Source organism: Aulostomus chinensis, chromosome 16 (assembly GCF_037954235.1).
Source record: "Aulostomus chinensis isolate RoL2024-O1b breed Wild chromosome 16, RoL_Achi_v1.0, whole genome shotgun sequence".
Taxonomy (NCBI): Eukaryota; Metazoa; Chordata; class Actinopteri; order Syngnathiformes; family Aulostomidae; genus Aulostomus; species Aulostomus chinensis.
This window is the reverse complement of record NC_141335.1, coordinates 7,003,727-7,026,086: the sequence shown is the minus strand read 5'-3', so window position 1 is coordinate 7,026,086 and position 22,360 is coordinate 7,003,727. Positions and strand designations below refer to the sequence as shown.

The 22,360-nt window shown below is 42.6% G+C and overlaps 1 protein-coding gene across 3 annotated transcripts in view; it reads left to right on the top strand.

Moving 5' to 3' along the window:
• The first annotated feature begins 567 nt into the window (after positions 1 to 567).
• olig3 (oligodendrocyte transcription factor 3) overlaps positions 568 to 22,360 on the top strand; it is a 53,891-nt gene continuing 32,098 nt past the window's right edge. The window contains exons 1-2 of one of the 3 annotated variants that reach the window (XR_015109349.1): positions 568 to 868; positions 19,864 to 20,017. Coding sequence is in view for 1 of the 3 variants with exons in the window: in XM_086179803.1 (XP_086035929.1) it covers positions 17,148 to 18,008 (861 nt within the window). In the remaining 2 variants the exon portion in view is untranslated. Of the gene's footprint in view, positions 869 to 16,896; positions 18,605 to 19,863; positions 20,018 to 22,360 lie in introns of those variants that run through there. The other 2 variants (XM_086179803.1, XR_015109350.1) reach the window with 2 other exon arrangements.

Genomic DNA, 22,360 nt, shown 5'->3' with positions numbered 1-22,360 from the left:
AGGAACTGCGCCCTATTGCCCACCTCGGTAGCTTAACATCGTTGTCACAGCTGCATTTCCGATGACAACTCTGAGCTCCCTTAAATTAAGGGAAAGCAGAGCGACAATGAAACAACATTGTTGCAGCACGCTCTGAATGCACAGAGGTAACTATGTTAAATTGTGATTTTTGTCAAGCCAATCTGCACGACCGGGCAGCTCAGGAATGCACATGCTGGTGTGGTTATTCCTCGACCCTGAGACCAGCCCCGAGGCGTGCCCAGAGGTCTGCGCTGATCTAAACATTGAGTTCCTGTTCCCTTTTGTTCCTGTTGTATAACCCATTCCACTATAAGTGCGGCTGTGTTTTGTCCAACAGTTTTAACCGTTCAAGTGTATTCATTGAAATGTCAGCACTCCTGTAAAGTAAATGTTCCTGAATTGTCCGATTAGATTCCACCATAGACATGCAGGTCACCTGCGTACGTCTTCTGGGTCGGGGGCGGAGCTAAGGGGCAGCAGGTGTGCAGTTTGCTCACCTGGTTGACTGCGTCTCGCTTTACCGCCACTGCCCAGTACTGGTCTGGTTCTTACACTTCCAAGTGAACCAAACGTAAAGTTCCAACCCCGTCAATGAAACCTTACACTGTCGTCAGAAATAAAAGTTGCCTCGGCGAAAGACGCACTGCAGTAGGCACGCCGGCTAGGGGCTAGCTTAGCTTTAGCTTCAGCGATTTAGCTTAAGTCTGCAAGGACCCCAGAGTGAAGGGGGGGAGTTTCAAGAGAGGCTGAAGACTGCTGGGCGGTGACCTGCGAGGCTGTCAGGACGAGGCTCAGGATGTAAAAAAACATGGCGGCGCCCATGTCCGGCATCACCGCGCTTACTCAGGTAGGTCTGCTCGGGAGGCATTCTTACCCCATTTAGAACTGGTTTCCCCTTTCCTATTTGTTTCTTATTAGTTGGTTTTCTTTTTCCGGATGTGACGAATGAGGCTAATGTGCAAATGAGAAAAAATAAAACACTATTTTGACAGTCAGTTAACAATAGGTAAGACTCGACCAATCAGAATCTCTGAGAATTCCAGCTCACTGAGTCACTGAAAAGCAACCTACCTTTTGTACCTTTTGTGTGAAACGTCCCTTTAAATTTAAATATAATGTTTGCCTCCATAGTTGAACCACAAGATGGCAGTAGAGACTTGTGTGAAGGAGGAGGAGAACTCCTTTGTAGTTCGTAGCAACTCTTAAAGACTTTAATAGACCTTAAATTGAATCAAGATGTCACAAATCTCAGCAATGTTAAAGCTTTTGGTGGAGACAGAAGCTACATCAATAATATTAATATGTCATCACACAGTAGAAGTATGATTTATATTTTGTGTATTTCACCAAAGACATGAATAATTTGAATTTTATCATCTTCGTGTAATTTTCATCAGCGATCATTTCAAAAGAAAGTTCTTTTTGTGTGCCGACTTCTTGTGTTTTTCCCTAAATCTCCATAAAGAGTCAGATGAACAGTCTAAAAAGCAGCTTTGCAAAAACTCCCTGATAATATAGGTAATATGCACACTACCCTATGAGGTCTAGAGGTCATAGGTCAATAGTGGGGAAACACCTGTCACACTAAATATGTGATAAATAAGAAATTGCTTTTTTATGTGTTGGCTACTTATATTTTTGGATTACTTCTTGCTAGTAGCTTATTTTTTGTGTGTGTTAGTTTATTTTTTAACAGGATTACCAAAAGTACATGGCTGTTTTTTCTTTTTCACTTTGGAGACGTGAAGGTTTAAAGAAGAGGCCATTTTATTTTGGGGCGAAACAGGAGGCCTGTGCTCTCTGACTGCCACGTTGGATCAGTTTAAATCTTGTTTTTGTGTCGTTATTAGCCACAGCTGCATTTGTCAGCTCCACATGTCTACAACTAGGATGTATTTGTCAATTTGATAATGGCCCCAGTCCTGTTTTAAAACACAAGTGCACATGCCCACTTGCACGCTCGTGAATGTGCGCTGACACCTGCTAGGGAGCTGCACATTTACATGATAAACGCACATCCCATCCTGGTAAATGCCCGTGAATGCGAACTGATGCTGCCTGTTGATCCCACACCTGAGAGGTCAGCACACACTGGGAGCAATTACTGCAGAAATCCCTGGTGGCGGCGTGTCTCTCTCCTTATGGAAATCAACTGTGTGAGTGTGTGTGAGAGAGAGAGAGAGAGAGAGAGAGAGAGAGAGAGAGAGAGACCATGACCTCCACTTGGGAGAATCTGAAGACAAACTACTGCTACTAAAAACAAATCAATTATATGTTCAGCTTGATGCTCATGTGCATCAATGTACACTGTAAATATTTATGCTAGACTAAAAGGTTGGCTAAGCTGAGGCTAAATTGGATTGATTTTAGGTGGGTTGTCCCTCCTCTTCACCATCCAAGTGAGTCTTCACCAAGCTGCCGCCGTCTCCTCACCGGCAGTTTAGCAGTAAAACATTTTTATAATCAGACGTTATTGTTCGCCGCCTCCTTATGGGAGATGCGCCCATGTTCATTTTTTGAAAGGGCAAATCAGCCATAATTCAGTTTATAAACTGCAGCGCGCAGGGGAGAAATGCCTGGATGAATATTCATTAGAGCCCGCCTGAACTGCCACGCTCGGTGATTCATTAGGCATATGTAAATATCACTCACTTTAATTGCCCCTAAACTGACTCAACATAATGTTATCATTAGCAAATTATTACTTATTTGTGATACTAATGCTACGGTATGGCGCGCAGTGCTGAAGCTCTGTATATGATTGCAATTACAGCTCTTTTTATTCACAGGATGACAGCTGAATCTGATGGATCTGCCGGCTCCGTGTGTGTTGCTTAGGGGCCAAAAATTAATTTCCCTGACACATGCATGGTTGCCTTAAGTGTCCATCCAGCCATTAGACACACATTACACACAAACTGGGGAAACTGGTTTTACATGTAAAATTAGAGTCTTGTTCATTCCAGTTATTGTGAGTGGTTGAATAGAAATAATTAAGAAAACACAAACATTTTAATTTCTAATAGAAGTGCATTTGCACTGCAAATCACGGCCACAAATTGAGTGGTAGTTAAGCGTCATCATGGAAAAAATATCAACGAGTAGTCTCAAAGATGGAACATGTGCATGAAGATAGAGGAACCGTTTCTAAAGAACCGTAAGAGAAATGACATTGATTTCTGGTACAGCTGTTTCTTCCCAGCTGGCACTCAGCTGGCCACATATTCGGTTGAATGTAGGTTGTGACATCATGTGACCAACATTAAATGTCACAATAACATCTAATGTCAATTTGTAAACTGACGTTGGTGATAAAACTGTGTTGCGCCTCTAGGCTGAGATCCTAAATCACCAACGCTCTAGTTTTCCAAAAGTTACCAAACAATATAATACATCTCTTATTTCCAGTGTATGTTGTCATCGTTAACTTTGGAATTTGCCACGTGATGGTATTTTGTTGTGTTCGCTGCTGAAGCGTTGATTTGTGACTGTCTGCATCAGAGGATGTGTCCACCTTCTTTTTTCAGCAACCAAATCCAGCGTCTTCAATAATGATAACATCCTGAAGTAGTCCTTTAACATTAATATTTAATGGTCTTACGCTGAAGTTCAACGTCTGACCAGCGCTGGATATTAATATGAGACTGATTTTCACTTTCAGCTAAAATGTAATATCTGTCAGACACACAGTATCCAAGTCTTTCGGATGTCAAATCGATGTCTGTTGCCAGCTGGGTAAATTATTCACTCACTGGTGTTATGTGGAATGAAAAGTCCGTTCACAGTGCAGCTCAGAACAGGAAAATGTGTACCAATCTACCAAAATGTGGATTAGCTTGATTTGTCCACTTCAGCCCCTTAGTTTTATGTTTCAGCACTCAGGATTTTTTTTTCCTCTTAGAGTAGTTTTACAACATAAAACACAAAAAATAAAATAAAATAAAGCAGAACCCGGAAACTCAATGCCGGACGGTGACGAAGCAATGTACCAGGTCCCGTAAAAGAATAGGAGTTTGATACCCAAGTCATGAGGACCAGAGAAATATTTGGATATCATGTATGTTTCCAGATTACTCACTCTTTCCAGAAGAATGAGTCTACCTGGAGGACGTTATTAAAAAACAAAACAAAGAGGAGTCATTTTTACTCGCAAATAACGTGTTTGAGCTTGATGACGTTGATCTCAAAGAACCAGATCCAAGTACTAACCACTAAATAGGAATAGGATAGAAATAAACCTGAAAACATAGCTTTCCCAAAATGTTCATGTTTTTAGTGGCTGACCTTGAATCTTCTCTAATACACCCGAAAAAGGTATTATTTCATGTGCATAATTCAGGAATTGACACATTTAAACACAGAAACAAACTTGTGCTCTTGAAAACAAACCTCAGCATCAGCAACGGGCATTAACCTGAGACACCAAATTGTTTGTCCGTGACACAAACTTTACCCAGAGACCGTCACAAATGTACAATAATCCACTGTTGTATTTCTCCTGCCTGTCACCGTCTGCACACCACGACGTGACTCGGACTTGTTTTATAGAGGCAGCAGCAGTTTGAAACAACAACCATGACAAAACAGGCCCACCGAACAGAGGGAGAGAGCGAAGGAGAGGGACAGATAAATAATGACTGTGTGTGTTTGTGTGCACGCGAGTGTGTGCGTGAGTGTGTGCATCTGTGAGAGAGTGTGAGGGAGCTAATAAAGTAACGTGATGGATGATCTTCTCTCTCCCAGAGGGACCAGCACCATGTAAATTGGCCCACACAATGCATTATGGATAAGGCAGTTGAGATTATAGCTTGTTAATGTGTCCCTCCCTCGTCCCCTCCTTCTTTTCTCCCCTCCCTGTCTTGCATTTCTCTCTCTCTTCATCCCTCTGCTTTGGCTCAAGCAGTGACATGGTCACCTCATTGTTGGGGTGTGTGGGTTTTTTTTTTTAGGTGCAGATGGAGAAGGGAGCAGAGCTGCTGCAGCCTTAGTAGAGGAAGTCAATGGTGTGTTTTAGTTACATTGGGGGGACCGACATGCACGTTATGAAGACTCTCTTCACTACCAGTGCTTTTTAGGGTATAGTTGTAGGTCTGGCAGGAAGTTTTTAATACATAGACAGAAAAAAGTGTCCTCAAAGTGACTGAAAGAAGTTGGATGAGTGTGTAATGGTGAGCTCGCCACCCGACAGCCTGCAAAGACAGTTTATCAGCGGAGGCCAGGGCTGTGGACATATGTCTTTTCCCTCCCTTGTACACCCCACACCCCGCCTTAGTCCTCCTGAGAGGGTGCACCCCCCCCCCCCCCCCAACCCCCTTCAACTGGCCCATCATATCCCACACACTCCCCTCCCACCACCTTGTAAGCCTGTCCGGGGATGTGTCAGGCCATCTGTTGAAGCAGAACCAGGGAAGCTGTTACTGTAGCATGACTATGTGGCAAGCAGTGCATGGCGTGTGCGTGCGTTTGTGTGTGCGCGTGTGTGTAGGGGTAGAGGTGGAGTGTTGGTTGCAGGGTGTGTGGTAGGGCATCTGATGGTTGAAGATCCATTGCATATTTGTCCAAAAACAAATTGTGTGTACGATGAACTGTAAATTTTTCAAATGTGATTAATAAAAGACTATATTAAATGTTAATTTACCCACCATCCTCAAATTACTACACAACGGATTTGCTGTGCAGGGTTATTTGCTTTAGCGCAGCTGACATTTTAGTGAGTTGGTATTGCTGTTCATTATGATGTCTCTGTTTGTTTCTTTGTTGACTTTTAATACCACTGATAAGCCTGCAAAATATTTAATTGGACCTGTAACCCCAAAAATTGGAGTCAGATTGAACTGTGCTCAAGGATGCACTCCGCCAATATACAGTTGCACTCAGAACGTGTCCCCGCGGTCAACCTCATGGAACAAGTGGAAAAAGCAGTCCGATCGCATGTTTCGCTCTCATAAATGAAATCTGGGAGGCAAAGAACCGGCAAACGTGGTCACTGTGACAAGGACACCGTGAGTAAAAGGCGGAAAGCCGCCAAGAAAGTCTTGATGTGAGAAAATTAAAGAGCTTTAAACAGTCTGTTGTTTGGCCTGCGTGCTGCTCCGCATAGGTGCGTTTTTTTTTTGTCTTTGCCGTTCATAAGCCAGACTAATAAAGGCTTTTTAATTCCTCCACATCAAGACTGCCTCAGTTGTTTTTTAAGGATACTGTGAGTTTAGTGATCACAAGCATCAAAAAGCTTTTTGCTCAGCAGCCAACTCTCATATCTCTGATGTGTTGCGGCTCAAAGAAAGAGGCGATGCATTTAAACGGCGGCGGCTCCGGTTTTTAATATGAAAATTCGAGTTCAAGCTTATTGTAAAAGGTGTTTTTTACACTGCGTGAGGGTTATTTATTTACCTGTATGAGTGAAAATGATTGTTTTGGACCGAAAGTATTGCGATCATTCCAGAGTTGAAGCTTTGTCCAGCTGCATTTTACCCCTACAGCGAGATTTTTCCACATCAAAGTGTGTCCAGGAAAATGCTCATTTTTTTGCCGCTCAGCTAGTTGACGTCGTGTTGGTCCGCATCAATAATCTCAAGGGAAACGAGGGAAAACAGGGCTCAGACTCACTGAGGCCTCCTAGGTGGGAGTAGCGGGACTCCTGTTGCAGGCTCTGTTGTAAATACACACACACACACACACACAGTACTGAGAGGTAATAAGTTTACCCCTCGATACTTTGTTCAACGAACACGAAGCACGTGATCTCATGATCAGAATTTGTGCGAGCGCTGTATGCGCGTCTGAAAAACACCCAGGCCCTCGCTGTCTACGTCTCACTTTCGTGCGTGTGGAACTCATCCAACCACGCCAGCACCCACACAAGTCAAACTGACCAGACTTCGGGCCGATGAATGCATTCAGGCACTGCACTGGTGGCCCCTATGAGTTGGGCCTAAACTCATCTGTACGGTCCTTTTTATTAAAAAAGTATTCAAGCAGCCAGGAGCCAGCAGGAAAATGAAAAGACTGCTCGATCCCACGAGGAGCTGGACACCTGTGGACAGTCGTCTCACCAAAGCAGCTGCTGTGACACACTGTCGTGTTTCTTTTTATAAAATGACAAGTAGATTCGTTCAGCTGACTCTTTGTGACTTCTTTTGTCAGCGGAAACCAGGCAAGATGAATTTCCAGACAATTGCTTCTTTTCTATCAAAAAAAAAAACAACAACAACCCCAAATCAACCATGTAATCAACCTGCTCTTTATCGTCTCAACACAATGTACAAGAACTGTACCCATTTCTCCAGAAGACAAAAGGTACAATATGACTTCTTTTTCTTCAGGAAGCGTAATGTGGTGTGACTGTCCCCTGAGGTACATTAGCCACTCCCCTCTAAGATTAATATGGATTAGGCTGTTTTCTGAACTGAAAGCTGCACAGCTAATCAGCTTGAAACGTGCATTTGTTAAGAAATCAGACAAAGTATAAAAGCATTAAAAGGTTATTTATGTCGGTGCATATACAAAGAAATACAAAATGCCACGCACGCTACAAGACAAGTGTAACGTTGCGCTGATTATTTTCATTACTGTTTAATCATGAAATAATTCTAAATGTGAAAAAATTACATTATTGATGGTCTGGAATATTTATTAATAATAGTCAGTCATCGGAGATGTGTCAAAGTCTGTTGATCACCAACAATCAATTAGTCAGCGTGTGACCTTCATTAGGAAAATCCTTTTTTTTTTTTTTAAATGTTAGAAACGAGGATTTAAATCATGTAGTGTTTTGCAGCTTTTTTTCCATCAGGGATATTCAGACCATCTAAGCCAAGAAGTTCTTAAGTGTGTGTGTGTGTGTGTGTGTGTGTGTGTGTGTGTGTGTGTGTGTGTGTGTGTGTGTGTGTGTGTGTGGTGGGCTGGACCCATTACAACGGGTCATGTCTCTCTCATGGAGAGTTTTCACGGCTGTGGAGCGGATTAGGAGCAGTGAGCGAGCGGGGGAGAGAGAGGGAGAGAGGGAGGAGAGATTATGGCTGGATGGAGGAAGTAGCAAGGGGACAAAAAGGGATCATTAGCATCTACACTTCGGCATTTGTTTGTGGTATGTCGCTGACACTCGTCCGGAGTGAGCAGTTTACATTGAGTTTAAATGAATGAACGAGTAAACGATGGCGTCGCAGCGCCGTCACAAACGGCCTTTTAGCAGACGGCGAGAGGTGAAGTAGCCTTAAGAAAAAGAGACGGGAGAAAATTGTGTTAGAATTACATTCTTAGAGGGTGTAAATAAGACTGTTTACAGAAAACTGTCACAAACTTTTCTAATGTTGGCTCTCATTCGTCAATCAAGCCTAGAACCCGCTGCAGATGGGAGGGTGGAAATCATCTCAACACAGGGTTTGTGTGTGATTCCTGAAGCCGCCTGTTGCTCACCAATCACAGCACATGAGCGATACGCAATCACCCACAGCACCGCCTCGTATAATCTTAATTTAGAAGCCACGCCCCTCAAGTTTAGGAGGCAGAGAGGTGTAATCAACAAGAGGAACTTCCCCTACCTGGAGATTGAAGCCTTTACATCACCGGCTCAATTCAACCATCTCGTTTTATTTTACTGCTCCATCATTAAAAGGAAATCAGAAATATGAGGTTTAGATTGAAATCAATCAACAGAATCCCTGTTCGCTCGATAGCCAGCTGAGGTTTTAACTGACTGGTGATGCCGCAGGAGAAGCCTGACCACATTTTTGACACAACCAGATTGATTTCAGACTGTCTGGAAAACCAGAAACCTCATTAAATTGTTTTTAGTTGTAGTTGTAGTTTGTAATCCGATTTCTTCAGATGTGTTTCAGCCTGGATCGGACACTCTGGATGCTCTGTCAGCCTGGAGGTAAATCTGACGTTCCCTAAATCAGATCGATCTCAAATCGGGTCTTTTTCTGTGCACTCTGGTGTTTACCAGCGATGAGATCAGATTTGTCAGACCCAGACATCACAAACCCTTCTGCACATGTGGAGAAATGGGACATTTTGAAATCCTATTAGAGATGTATTTGTAGAAATCTGATCCGTTTCAAACCATCTCCAAATGTGATTCCAATGTGAAAATATATAGAGACATACAAACACAATTGAAAGCTAATAAAAACATGACATATAAGCACAGATAAAAGAACAATGACCAAATAACAGCACATAGGCGTGGACCCCTCAACACAACACATGAGCACACAACAAAGTAAGAAACAGACACATAAGCACCGTCCCAAATTCACATAAACGGGCAGGAAGTCAAAGAAGCTTGAAACACAGCTGTGTGTGTTCTAGAAGTCCAGTTGACCTGTCATATTGTTTGGTGGGAGCTTCTTGATGTGTGTAATTTAAACCGTATTTGCTGTAACTGGTAGGAAGCCCACACTGAGTAGAAGTTCCCTGAACTGAATCACTGAACTCACAATGGACTTTAAACAGATAAATGAAAATCACCTTCGAGTGTCATCACGTCTGTCCTCATTTTCTTAATCCATCGCCGCTATGACAATCAGGAATACTGTAATGGGAATATGTGGCTTTATATGGCATGTTTGTTTCGCTTTTTTTTTCTTTTTTTTCAGTGGGTGTCTGAATGGAGCCTGAAGCTGATTAAGACTTGAAAGTGAACGAAACATGAACCCAGTCAAAATCTCTCGTTTACAATTAGAGTTTGAGCTATGGTCATAAACTGCTGTCTTTCTCAATCACACACACACACACACACACACTCACACACACACAGGCACACACACAGAGCAGCCGCCAGTTGGTCTTAAAGAGGCAAATTCCTCCGCAGCATTTTCTCAACATCGTAAACCGTCTGCCATTAAAGCGACGTTTTTTCAATCCGTCTGCTCTCTCTGACATCTCCAGATAACGCTGGCGTTCGGTTGATTCGGGTGAATTTGCACACCATATGCTGCTGTGCCAAACACCTTCATTTAAACGGGCTACGGCGATGCATTCCCCTAATAGCAGCATTATCGGAGCTTGTTTATCTAATGCGCCTGTTAATGTTATTTATTGGGAGTCTGCCCGCTATCCAGTTCCTCCATGCAAAGGAGACAGACATAAGATATGCAAATGCTAACGTCGGCCCAACTTCGCAGCAGTAAAACAAAGCATTTGCATTTGATGTAGCACATAATAAACTGGTTATTAGCATTTTAAATGTGTCAAACAAACTTGAAAAATGTGGCCAGTGCTGGTGTGTTTTTTTTTATTTTTTATTATTGCTGTGAGCAGTCAAAACACACATACGCGTGCCACACATGCCTGTGGACATGTACAGAAAAGTGTGTTCAGGCAGACACATTAATTTTACGCTGCTGTACACGGGAGGAAAAGGATGTCACTAGGCAGCAAGTCACAAGGACTGATGATGAGTTTGATGAAGTCGCATCTCCTCTATCTCCGTCTCCTTCTCTCTCACACCATAAAATTCCTCTCAGAGAAATAAAAATATGCAGACCATTCATTCTACAAAAGATTAATCCTTCCTGCGCCACAGAAAAAGGTCTGATTTTGGCAAGAATCAAGGATTAGTCTGACCTTTGACACCACCGGAGCACACAAAACCTGTAAAACAAAATCTGGAAAGTGAGAGAGTTTTCGTGGCTTTGAGGGATACACAGTAGAACCGAGTGGACATTGACGCTAACGCACCCAAATGGAAGCAGGTCAGCATATTTTTCAAGCATTAATTAATATCGTACGAAAGAAACGTTGGACAATTTATCCAGATTTTTACAGACGCTGTCGTCATTTGATTTACATCAAAACTATGCTGTGTTGCTGTCACGTGATGTACAGCGGTGCATTATACAGTACTTGCATGTCCTCTAGCGCCACCTAGTTTTACATTGGCTGAGTTCAAATAGTCAGCGGTATTTAGGGCCCTCCGGTTTGTTTAACCCTAAAACACCATGAGGATGAATTTCTTTTGATGGAGGGGTGTAGCAGGGACAGTGGAGTAATTCAATCAATTCTATTTGTTTAATTAATTTTATGAAAAATGCAGACTTTTTATCCATTACGTGCTACACTATATTACACTGTAGTCTCACTGCTGTCTGTATGGGACTCAATTTCCTCAACAACTGTACATTCACTCTGTGTTGAACTTGGTGTCTGGAGGAAGCAGCACTGAGTTTAAAGTCCGGGATCTGAGACGACAGTCAAAGTGAAATGGAGATGACAGACTGAGGATTTGAGATGACAGTCAGAAGTTATGAGATTACAGACAGGATTCTGAATAGGGTTGTTTGGTGTGTGTGTGTGTGTGTGTGTGTGTGTGTGTGTGCGCGCGCGCGCCCGCATGCGCGTGCATGCGTTCGTGTATTTTTGATGTCATGAGTAAACAGAGATGAAACAAATGATCTTGTTTTAGTGAGCTGGATGGACACACACACACACACACACACACACACACACACACACACACACACACACACACACACACACACACCTCACCCTGCCTGGTCAGCTTCAGCCGTACATGTTAATCTCCCTCCTTCCCTCTGCTCCTTCTCTCAAACACACAAACATGCTCGCTTTCATTCTCTGCTTGCGGAGACCCCTGCTTCATTTTCTGGTCATGTGCACCTATTGCGAGGGGACGAAGCGGACACAAAGTGACACAGGGAGCAGGACGGGGAGGAGAGGAGGCAGAGCCGGAGCTCCAGCCTGAAAGAAGACGATGGGAGGTGTCTGATTGTTCTGCAGTGAAAGGGACAGTTAAAAGGAGAACCTTGTTGCAAAAGCTGGTGGGCTGGTCTGGAGGCTGGTTAAGTGGTGGTGGTGGTGGTGTTGGGGGTGTGTGTGTGTGGGGGTGTGTGTGTGAATGATTTTTGGCTGCTTTAGTGTACGTGTGTCTGCGTGGGGCTAATGAGGAGACTGATGACCGAGGTGAGGAGGACGTGGAAGATGAGTTTCAAGGATGCACTTCATGATTTATGAGTGAAACTGGTTTTAGTTGAGGAGGGATTTTTTTTTCAGATTAAATCTGGCCTTTATACAGGATTTAATACAGACAGATTGAATTTTTACACCACACACACACACACACACACACACACGCACGCAACGTGAACAACATAGCATTAGGACTGAAACTGCATGACTGATAACTTTATTGCTTCTGCCTGATAAAACTCATTAACAACATGCATCAGAGAGCTTTGAAACAGAAAGAACTAAGAACATGAAGGTATGTTTTTTCACTCTAAAATGTTCATTTTACTCATTTTTGCCTAATTAACACCACATCACGTCTTCGAAGAACAAAACAGCCCCACAAATATTAATTAGACCCTCAATATTCGTGTTAGCAGAGATGGTTTTGAGGTCTGTAATTAAAAAGCTTCCGTTCGTTTGATCGCCTCCTTGATTAAAGGCTTGCTGTAATTTGAAGGTTTGTTTACTTTTCATAAAACAAGAATGAGAAAAACAAAAATCTTATTGATATTCTCTTTTACCCAGAATCCACCCAAAGAAACCTCAGGAGCAAAATAAGGCTTTTAAAAGTTTGGTTTTTTTTGGTTTTTTTTTCCAAACTAAGAAGTTCTTTACGTCCTTTTAAATGTTGAAAGTTTGGAGTCTGAAAATAAATCTTGAGAGTTTTACGAGGCCTCGCTTCGCTTGTCGCTGTCATCCACCTGCTGTTTGAACGCTCCAACCTTTGTGAAATCTCTTTTAGTGGAACTTCAAACCGGTTTGATGGTGCCTTTGGTGGGCAGAATCAAAGGAGGTTAAATCAACAGTTAGAAGAGCGCTCGGTCCGTATATACTGGAGCGTCCTCAGAGCGCAATCCGTGAGCGTGGAATACATCTCACAAGAAGGAAACGGCGAGATTCCGACTTCATTTAAAGCCTAAAACAAATGCTAGAACTTTGATGTCCCTGTGGACAAACACGTTCAACCTCTCAAATGAAAGGAAAACCTGCTGCACTCAGTGTCGCTCTTCAAAAATACAATTGCCGCCCCTCAAAAAAAGGGATTCACTGTAAAAGCACAGTTTGTGCGTTTCCCTCTGGAAACAGGCGAGATGTACGTTTATGTATCCGGCATCTTCAAATTCCTCAGGGAATTCAATTATCCTGCTGAAGTCTCATCCAACTACCTTCTTCCAGAGACTTTTAAGCTTTTAAATTATTATAAATTATGCGTTTATTCATTTGACACACAAAGATCTGGGACATCAGAAGTTGTGGTTTCGCCTGATCCACACGAAAGAAGTTTGACCTTTTAGCTTTGCACCGCGGATATTTAGCGTCCCGACCTGCTTCTGTCCGCGTTTCGGGGTTCAGAGTGCGACAAAAAGTTTCAACTATTTCCTCAGGTAGTTTTAAGACTTTTACCACCCTTCAAGGAGGTGGATTGTTAAAGAAAAAAAGCAGAAACAGAGCCTTTATTGCCTAATAATAAGAAAGGAAAGAATATAAAAGAATATCAGCATTAACAAATCATCATGAGAAATATTCAACTTACTAATGAACGACTTTTTTCACAAATTCACTTGGCTGTTTTAAAATGTTCTGTATGTTTTGTAATGTCTCGTCTTTGCTAGCGCTTGATTGTGATTCATTAAAATTGCTGGATGCCACTGACAGTGTCAACTGTCACGCGTGAGGCAGCTGGCATCCGTATTCTCTCTCACTGCGTCTGTGGAGGGTAAAGCGCCGATGACCTGGATCTCACACCAAAACTATCCTTGATGGCTTTTGTTTTTGTGACGTCTCCCAAAATGACAGCAGCATTAACGTTTTCCCGTCTCTTCATGACCAACTTGCCGTTTGCTCAATCGGTGCGGTTGTCATTTGTGCGTCTTCCCGTTTGGCGTGATAAAGCAACTGTGCTGTAGAGGGGGGAAAAAATAGTGGTTACGACCCACCAGGGGGTCACAGGATAAATCTAAATGGGTCGTGAGATGATTATCTGGGCTGGGAAGAGAGAAAACATTTACACAACACAAAATTGTCTCCTTATCTATCTGAGTGTGTGAGTAATTAATGACTTCAGGCCTCTAAAATGTGTCGAAATGAAACCAGTAAAACAGCCAATCTGATGAGTATCACTTGGTTTCCGACTTGCCAGCGGTAGAACAAGAGACTCCGTCTGAGAGCTAAGACGCTGACTGTCACCTGTCAAAGCTGACGGTTGCAAAAACAACAGCCTTTTCAAAAAGCTGGAGAAAAACTTGCGTTATTTTACTCCGATCTAATATAATAATAATAGTCAATGGGAAAAGTTAAGAAAGATTTTTGCAGCATCACTAACATAATAAAACCTGCAGCCACGGTTTAAGGAGCGCTACAAACTGAGATTATACAAATCTAATCTAATCCCATTAACAAGCAGAGCAATTAATGAAATAACTACATGGATTTACACGTTAGTTTAGTTTCCGAAATTTGCACCAGTGCTCCAGATTTCACCTTGAAAGGAACCTTGACACTTTGGCTGCAACCTTGACCTTGTGTCTCCTTCCAAGTGTGTATAGTCTCTCATTACGCAGACAATACACACTTAAAAGCTGTTTAACACTTTGTGCAGAGTTGATTTTGAAGCGTTCGATTGTACTGTCCTGTCAGTGCTGTGGGGATGCCTCCATTCAGCGTTTACTGCTCTGAGCTTATTAGAGTAGAGCGGAGGGGGCTGGTGGCCTGGCCCACCCAGGAGAGAGAGAGTGAGAGCGAGGGAAAGAGAGAGGAGAGGGATGAGTGTACATCTGTAATTATCTGTTGGATCGAAAAACAAAACAAACAACAACAACAAAAAACTCTCCATCTGACTCCGAGCACAGAAAGTTGATGTCCAGCCACTTGCGAATGACAGACAGATGCAAAGATGAAGGAGGAAAAAAGAGAGAGTGAGTGATGGAGGAGCAGCAGAGATCAAAAATAAGCAGAAGATTAAAAGACAACGAGAAGCTGCGTGAAAAGGAGAGTTCTGGTGGTGTGGAGCTTTGAGCCTGAGATGAAGACTAAAAAAACCCCGCAAAATACATAAATATAACAGAAGAAATCCATTCAGAAGCGTGTTTTCCTGCACGATTGAATACAAATACACACACACACACACACACACACCCTAACACACACACACCGTCCAGCTCGGTTCCTCTCATTCACACATTTTTCCACATTGGCCGGATTAGGAACACTTTCTCTTAGGCTCCCCACACACAAAGGAACACTTGGGGACAGGATTAGTAGGCTTACAGCGGATTCACATATGTCCAGTTCAAGCAATTGGTATTCAAAGCTTTACACTTTCAAATGCCACCAAGAGAGAGCAAAGCCGACCAGCGCTTTTCTTTGCATTGGCAGCACCTTTATGAGGAGGGCTCTTTTGCTGGGCCAACAATGAGGCCGTGAATACACATTTTTACTGTTCGACGAGGGGGATCTCATAGAGCACCACCGAGTAGAATCTGGGACAGACTTTATTATCGGGGTTTGAAGTGCTGGGTGGCGGAGTGAGTGGACAGACGGACGGATGGAAGGATGGATAGACGGAGAGATGCAGAGGTGCTTCAGTTGTTTCCACATGTTATTGTTGGTGGCCTGTTCCTCCACTCCACCTCAACAAAACGATCTCTTCAGAGTGGAGAGAGCTCTCAGTCGCATTCAAGTTGACATATTGTCCCAATATTTTAACCTTTAGCGATTGATGGTTCATCAGTGAATTATGTTGTCATGCTGTTATAGTAAATGTCTTCATTTAATATTTCATAGTTTGACTTTTGACGCAATCCCAAAAAATTATGATGCATTCTTACATTTAAAAAAAAAAAATTAAAAGCCATTTGTGTGTAAAATTGATGAATAAATGAAATAAATTCTGAATGCTATTTATGCATTTAATAATGTGGGCATTCTTTGGTCACCTGTTCACATTTGTTTCTCTGAATATTAGTCATCAAAACGTTTTAAAAAATTTGTATCTTGGTTTGCATTAATTTTTCTTTATGGATTAAAAAAAAAAAGTAACACAAAAATCAACCACAACATCACAAAATGAATTTGCATCATCCCTGTTTATATTCTTTCTAATCTTATTTTTATTATTACCTCTTGCAGTATCAATATAATATTGTGGTTCAATAAGTCAAGGGCCAAATGAGAAGTTTTATGAGGGCCCAGACATGAGGTATCGGGGTGAACTGACGCCCACCTGCTGCCATATGGCCAGCAGAGTGCGAGTGTTGGAGCGGGCATGTTAGCTCGGTCCCAGCGGAGGCCCTGCACCCTGCGGCTCCGGGAGCCGCTGAATGGGAAAGTAATTTCCCTTCTCATACCTTCTAATTCCCTCAGGCAACTATCCGGGCCAAGAAACTCACAAACTGTCCTGGTCCGAGGGGGAGGAATCAATTCTTCCAACAACAACAAAAAAGGATATTTGAAAAAAAACAACAACATTCTGTCTGTGTCTCGACTTAGTCTTAAAAAGAATATTTTAAATCTTTCTTGTTTGTGAGATAAAACATAGAAAAGCACTTTTTTGAGCCAATTTTAAAAGAATTTTAAAATGCGTGTTGATAAATCCAGGACAGGGTGAATGTTCTTTAAGGGTTATGGAGGAGAAAAAAACTCTCACAGCAGCTTTAAAAAAAAATTAATAATAATAGAAGCCATGCGAAACAGGAGAGGAGAGGAGAGGAGAGGCGCGCTGTGACCCCCGACAGTGTCCTGACAATGGCAGTGAATGGTTGCGCACCGCGGTCACTGGGACAGTCAAAGCACACCGCCCCTTTCTAACGGGCACGTCATCCTCCTAACTAGGCGTTATGAATAGGAAAGCCGCTTTTGTCTGCCCGCATGTATAAATAGCCATCAGTGTCTTCCTCGCCGCAGAGACACAGACGCGCAGGAAGAGAGAGAAAGCCGGCGCAGTGGCCACTGATGTGATAAGAAGGAGAGAAACCAGGAGAACCAGGAGCCACCATCAGGTGACCAGAGTGACTAAAATCCCCTGAAAGAGAGAGAGGGAGAGAAAGAGACGGAGCGAGAGAGAGTGGAGAGAGAGGAGAGGTTGAAAGTGAGAGAGAGAGGGAGGAAGCCAGCAGCGACCTCCTACCCAACAACCTCGGAAGCGAACCCATAAAATGAATTCAGACTCCAGCCCCAGCAGCAGAGCCTCTTCCCCGGACATGGACGGCATGTTTCTCCGAGAGCATCTCCCGCATCATCATCACCACCACCACCACGTGGGCTCCTCCGTGTCCTCCTCCACGCAGAGTGCTGAGCAGCGCCAGAAGATGACGGAGCACCTGCGGTCTTCAGACGCGAAATCAGCATCCGTGGGCAGCAGCAGCAACAGCAACAAGTATAAACTGAAGAAGCAAGTAACCGAGGAGGAGATGTACCAGCTCCGCCTCAAGATTAACGGTCGGGAGCGGAAACGCATGCACGACCTCAACCTGGCCATGGATGGCCTGCGGGAGGTGATGCCCTACGCGCACGGGCCCTCGGTGAGGAAGTTGTCCAAGATCGCCACGCTGCTTCTCGCCAGGAACTACATCCTGATGCTCACTAGCTCCTTGGACGAGATGAAGCGGCTGGTGGGGGAGATTTACGGAGGGCAGCACTCGGCTTTCCACTGTGGCACCGTGGCGCACGCCGGCACCGGTGGACACTCCGGGGGCCCCGCTGCTGCTGCAGCCGCCGCCGCCGCAGCCGCCGCTGCGCACCAGGTACACCCTCTCCTCGGGAGCGCACTGTCCTCCTCCACGTCCTCCACCCTGACAAGCGCTCTACCGGGGCTCTCGTCTATCCGGGCGCCACACGCCATGATGAAGGGCTCCACGGCTGCACCCCCGTCCCTGCAACTGGGCTCCGGCTTCCAGCACTGGGCCGGACTGCCGTGTCCCTGCACCATCTGCCAGGTGCCTCCTCCTCCTCACATCCCCATCACCTCCAGCGGCCTCACGAGACTCACGGGCGAGGGCAAGGACGGGATGAAATGATGCCCGCTGGTGTGTGCCAGACTGACAGATGTAAATAGAGAATTTAGGGCATGATTGTGGATTCGGCCTCACGGTGCATGCTGTTGTTTTGTCTGTTTTTCTTGTTTGGTTTATGAGAAAAGTGTTATTTTCCTCCTTGTAACAAGGACTTATAATGACTGATGATTTGTCAAATGGAGGTTAAAGAAAAGGTGTGTGATGCAGCACTTCTCCGGAGTGTGAAAGGTGATGGAGGTTGCATGCACATTTGGTTTCACTTGACTTCTTGTATCAGGCTTCATTTTGTGAAAAACGAAGAATGCTCTCTGTGCCTTGTACCAAGGATTTTAAACTGGAGTTCAACATGAAAACAATGACAGATAAATGATTCTGCCACCATGGAAATTGGTTTTAAAATCTAAGTTTTTAGATTTATTTTTAATGTGTGGCTCACTGTATGAACATTTGTGCTCTGATTTTTCGTTTTTCTTTTTGCATGATGGTGAAATGACATCCCAGCATGATTGTTTTTGCTGAACTGAAATTGTGAAGAGACCCCCGTGTCTTTATTTTTGTACATTGTTGATGATTGATGAAATATTTATTATTGCCCAGAATCCCTGGAAGAAATTTCAATAAAACTGAAATTATGGATCATATCCACTGTCTCCCTCTCTTTCTGCAGTCTTATTTAAACAGTAACTTTCTATTTACGGAGGCATATTTTCATACTTTGTCCAAGTGGACTAGGCCTTTTTTTTTCTTCTTAAATAAAGGCCTCCATGAATGTAGGTCTATCTAAAATAGAATAATAATTCTGGTGATATTTTTTTTTATAAAGATATATATTTATTTATTCATTTCAAAAGGTTTTAATGCCCTGAATTAAAGTGAGGCCTTGGTTGTGTTAAATGTTTCAGATTTTATTTCTGTCAGCTTCTAAATGAATAATCGAAGAGGAGAGGACGGTGACATTTTAAAGAATTTGAGGAGAATTTTTAATTCACACAAATGTTGTTATCTCGAGTGACAAAAATTAAAAAAAAAACAATTAAAAAAAATATTACTTATCAATTTAACTCTTCCAAACAGACTTAAATGTTGCAAACTGATAAATAAGCTGATTATTCTGTCCAATTCTTGCTCAGTCTGCACAATAACACCGGGTCATTACAAGTTAAAACAAAGACACAGTAGTTGGGTTTGTTTTGTTTTTTTCCTGGATTTTTCTCTGCATTTCCAAGCCTCTAACAAAAAATGTGAAGAGAAGGGAAATGAAGGGAAAAAGGAGGATGAATGAGAGGCCGGGCTGCAGCCTAATGGAGCCCAGTTGAATTGTTCCCGCCTTGGGGAGTGCAGAGCAGTTTGTCCGCCAGGTCCCATGGGTGTTTGTGCATCTCATCTCTGCAACGACAGAATGTATGTTTGTGGAGATTACAAGTTAATTGTTCATGTGGGACCAAGAGGAGAAAATCACATCACAGGAAGGCGTTGGGATTACAGGCTACTAAATGCAGAAGATTATAAATTCAGGCCCCCCTCCGCAGCCCATGCAAATGAAAGCGTGGATTTAAAAAAAAAAAATAGACAGAAAAAGAAAAGAAGCCCTTTTGTAACTTGTTTGCAAGGAAGAAAAACTCAAGTAAGTTGAGAAAGAGTGAAAGAGTTCATTTTACACTTCTGCTGCTTTTTTGTCTTTAGGAATGAGTGTGTGTCTCGCAGTCTGCCAGATGGGATGTAAATAGCTGGGTAGCTGCAATGGCCTTTTAACCGCACAACACTGAGGAGGATGTTGTCAAGGGAAGCTGGCGGTTTGCGAGTTAATAGTCATGAGTTGGGGTAATTACTTAAGGTTTATTATGCTCTGGTTTCAAAGGAAATGGACTCTTCAATGGGCTGAGAAATACTTCTTAATTCTGGCTAATTAGGAGCTGAGTAAAGCAGAGACAACTGCTGCTGCTGCTGCTGCCGCCGCCGCTGCTGCTGCTGCCGCCATCCAGCTCCGTTAAATCCACCAAGGCAGATCATTTGTAAGTAATATTGCACATGCAAATTACACGCACAGGACAAATGGCAGTTGCATGTTTAAGGCTTCAATGTAAATAAATGTCCTTTAACATTTTTCCTTTATGAGAAGCAGAGGGAGAATCTCATGACTGGTATGCTCTGGTTGCTGATTTCCAAATATAATCAACACACACACACACACACAAAAAAAACAGGTGCAAAAAATTTGGTGTACCAAAGCCAAATCTGTATCACAAAAATCACATGTAGAAAACCAAGATTGAGTGCACCGCAATTTTGTGCCTCAAAAATGAATGAGGTTCCCAAAATTTGGTGGAGAAAGAGAAAAAAAATTTTGGTGCACACAATTTGTGGCACAAAAAAAGGGAACTTTGTAGACAAAATTTAGGTGTACAAAATCAAGTTCATTAAAATGTGATTGTGCGCAGCAAAATCTGGTATGGCGAACATGTATATTTTGCACAAAATTTTTGTGTTGAAAAGCAAAATTTTCGGCACACACACACACACACACACACACACACACACACACACACGTACACACAAAAAAACGCTTTACTCAAACAAAATGTGCGATACCAAAACCAAAGTTTGGTGAACAGAATTTATACCAAAATAAAATTTACCGAAATCGCGTTTCTGAAAATGTTCTCGTGAGCACGCTAAACGTTACCTATCGACTAATTAGTTCGATTATTTAGTTTGTTTGCTTGCGCTGTGATAGCTCTGCTAATTAAAGGAAAACAGACTTGTAAATTTGATTGAGTGATGTGTGTCTTTGTGACTGTGTTTATCTTAATGGAAGAGCTTAATAACCCTCATGAGACTCTTTATTCATACTTTTAGCTCATAATCCCACTGACATTCAAATTCTCTTTTTTGGGGGAGGGAAGTCTGGCAAAAACAGAGTCGGGGGCAGAAGAGGGCGTCGGCATCAAACTGTGAACCAGAAGAGATTTTATTTTTGAAAAAAGAGAAAATAAACCGTCAGAAAGAGCAGATATACTTTCTGGTTAAATAAATACAGCAAGTCTCATGTTGCATGTCTAGATTTTTAATTTTCCCTCACGTGGGACAAAGATTATAGGAGATAATCCGAACGTGCATAACTGAATAAATCAGACAAATTCAATAAGACTGACAGACAGATGAAGAGGTCAAAAGCCTCCATAAATCTCTTTGCTTTTGAAGATGGTGCCTGAATGAACTTGTGGTTTGCTTGACAAACGACTGGTCCTTTACAGAGCACACACCTGTTACTGCGAGCCACTCGAGGTTTATCACTCAGCTGCTTTGTTCATCCCTGCGCACGCACGCACACACACACACACACACACACACACACACACACACACACACACACACACACACACACACACACACACACACCAACAGGCCTTTTTTCACTCTTGGATACCAGGATGCTAACAAGGCAACTGTTAGCTTTATGAATGAGTCTCCAGTCTAAAGTCTAAAAAGTGATAAAACACGGTTGACCATCAGAGATAGGAGGAGGGCTGAGAATCAGTACCTGATGCCAGTACCAGAGGAGTAATTATCCAAGTTGGGATTTTCATTGTTATGTTAGAATTCAGATTTGAGTGGGAAAATGCTCAAACAAACCAAAGTGTTATGAGAAATTGAGCCATACCAGCGTTTGGTGATGATTTCTGTGAACGCGCTTGTAAAAAAGCATTTATTAATTGTTAATAAGGCCTTTAGAATCCTTATAAGATGCTTATTATGTGTTGTGAAGACTATGAAAGAGTTAGCAAAAGGATCATAAACACATGTATTGTTAGATAATAAAACTTCATAAAAAAAAACCAAACCCTTTACTAGGCTTTTTTTGTTGATGTACTTGGACTGATCGATATGTTAATATGCCTTCATTACCAGTCAGTGGTAATGCAGGCTTTGCGCTTGATGTTTCTTGAGTAACTGCGAAAAGCCTTCATATCACAAGTCCACTGTAGTGAATGCACGACAATTTTTTTTCTTGTCAAAAAGCAATATTAAATCTTTTACTCGACATATTTAATTTCATCTTATCAGATAAAAATCGATATGTTTATGATAGTATTATAAATACTTAAGGTCTTATTAACAGGGATGGGCATCTTACAAGGACTTCCAGGGGCCTAATTTTGTTAAAATTGATTATTACTTATATAAAAATGAACAGCACAGGAACTGCTATCAAAGTCAAGGTATTGGTATCAATTCATTTTGGATTACGCTCGGCTCTATAAAAATATGCACTTTTTTAGTTGGATGCATATAAACAGCAGAATCATTTGAGGCTTGTACAATGTTTCTTTTGGCAGTCTCAGTCTGCAGCCTCT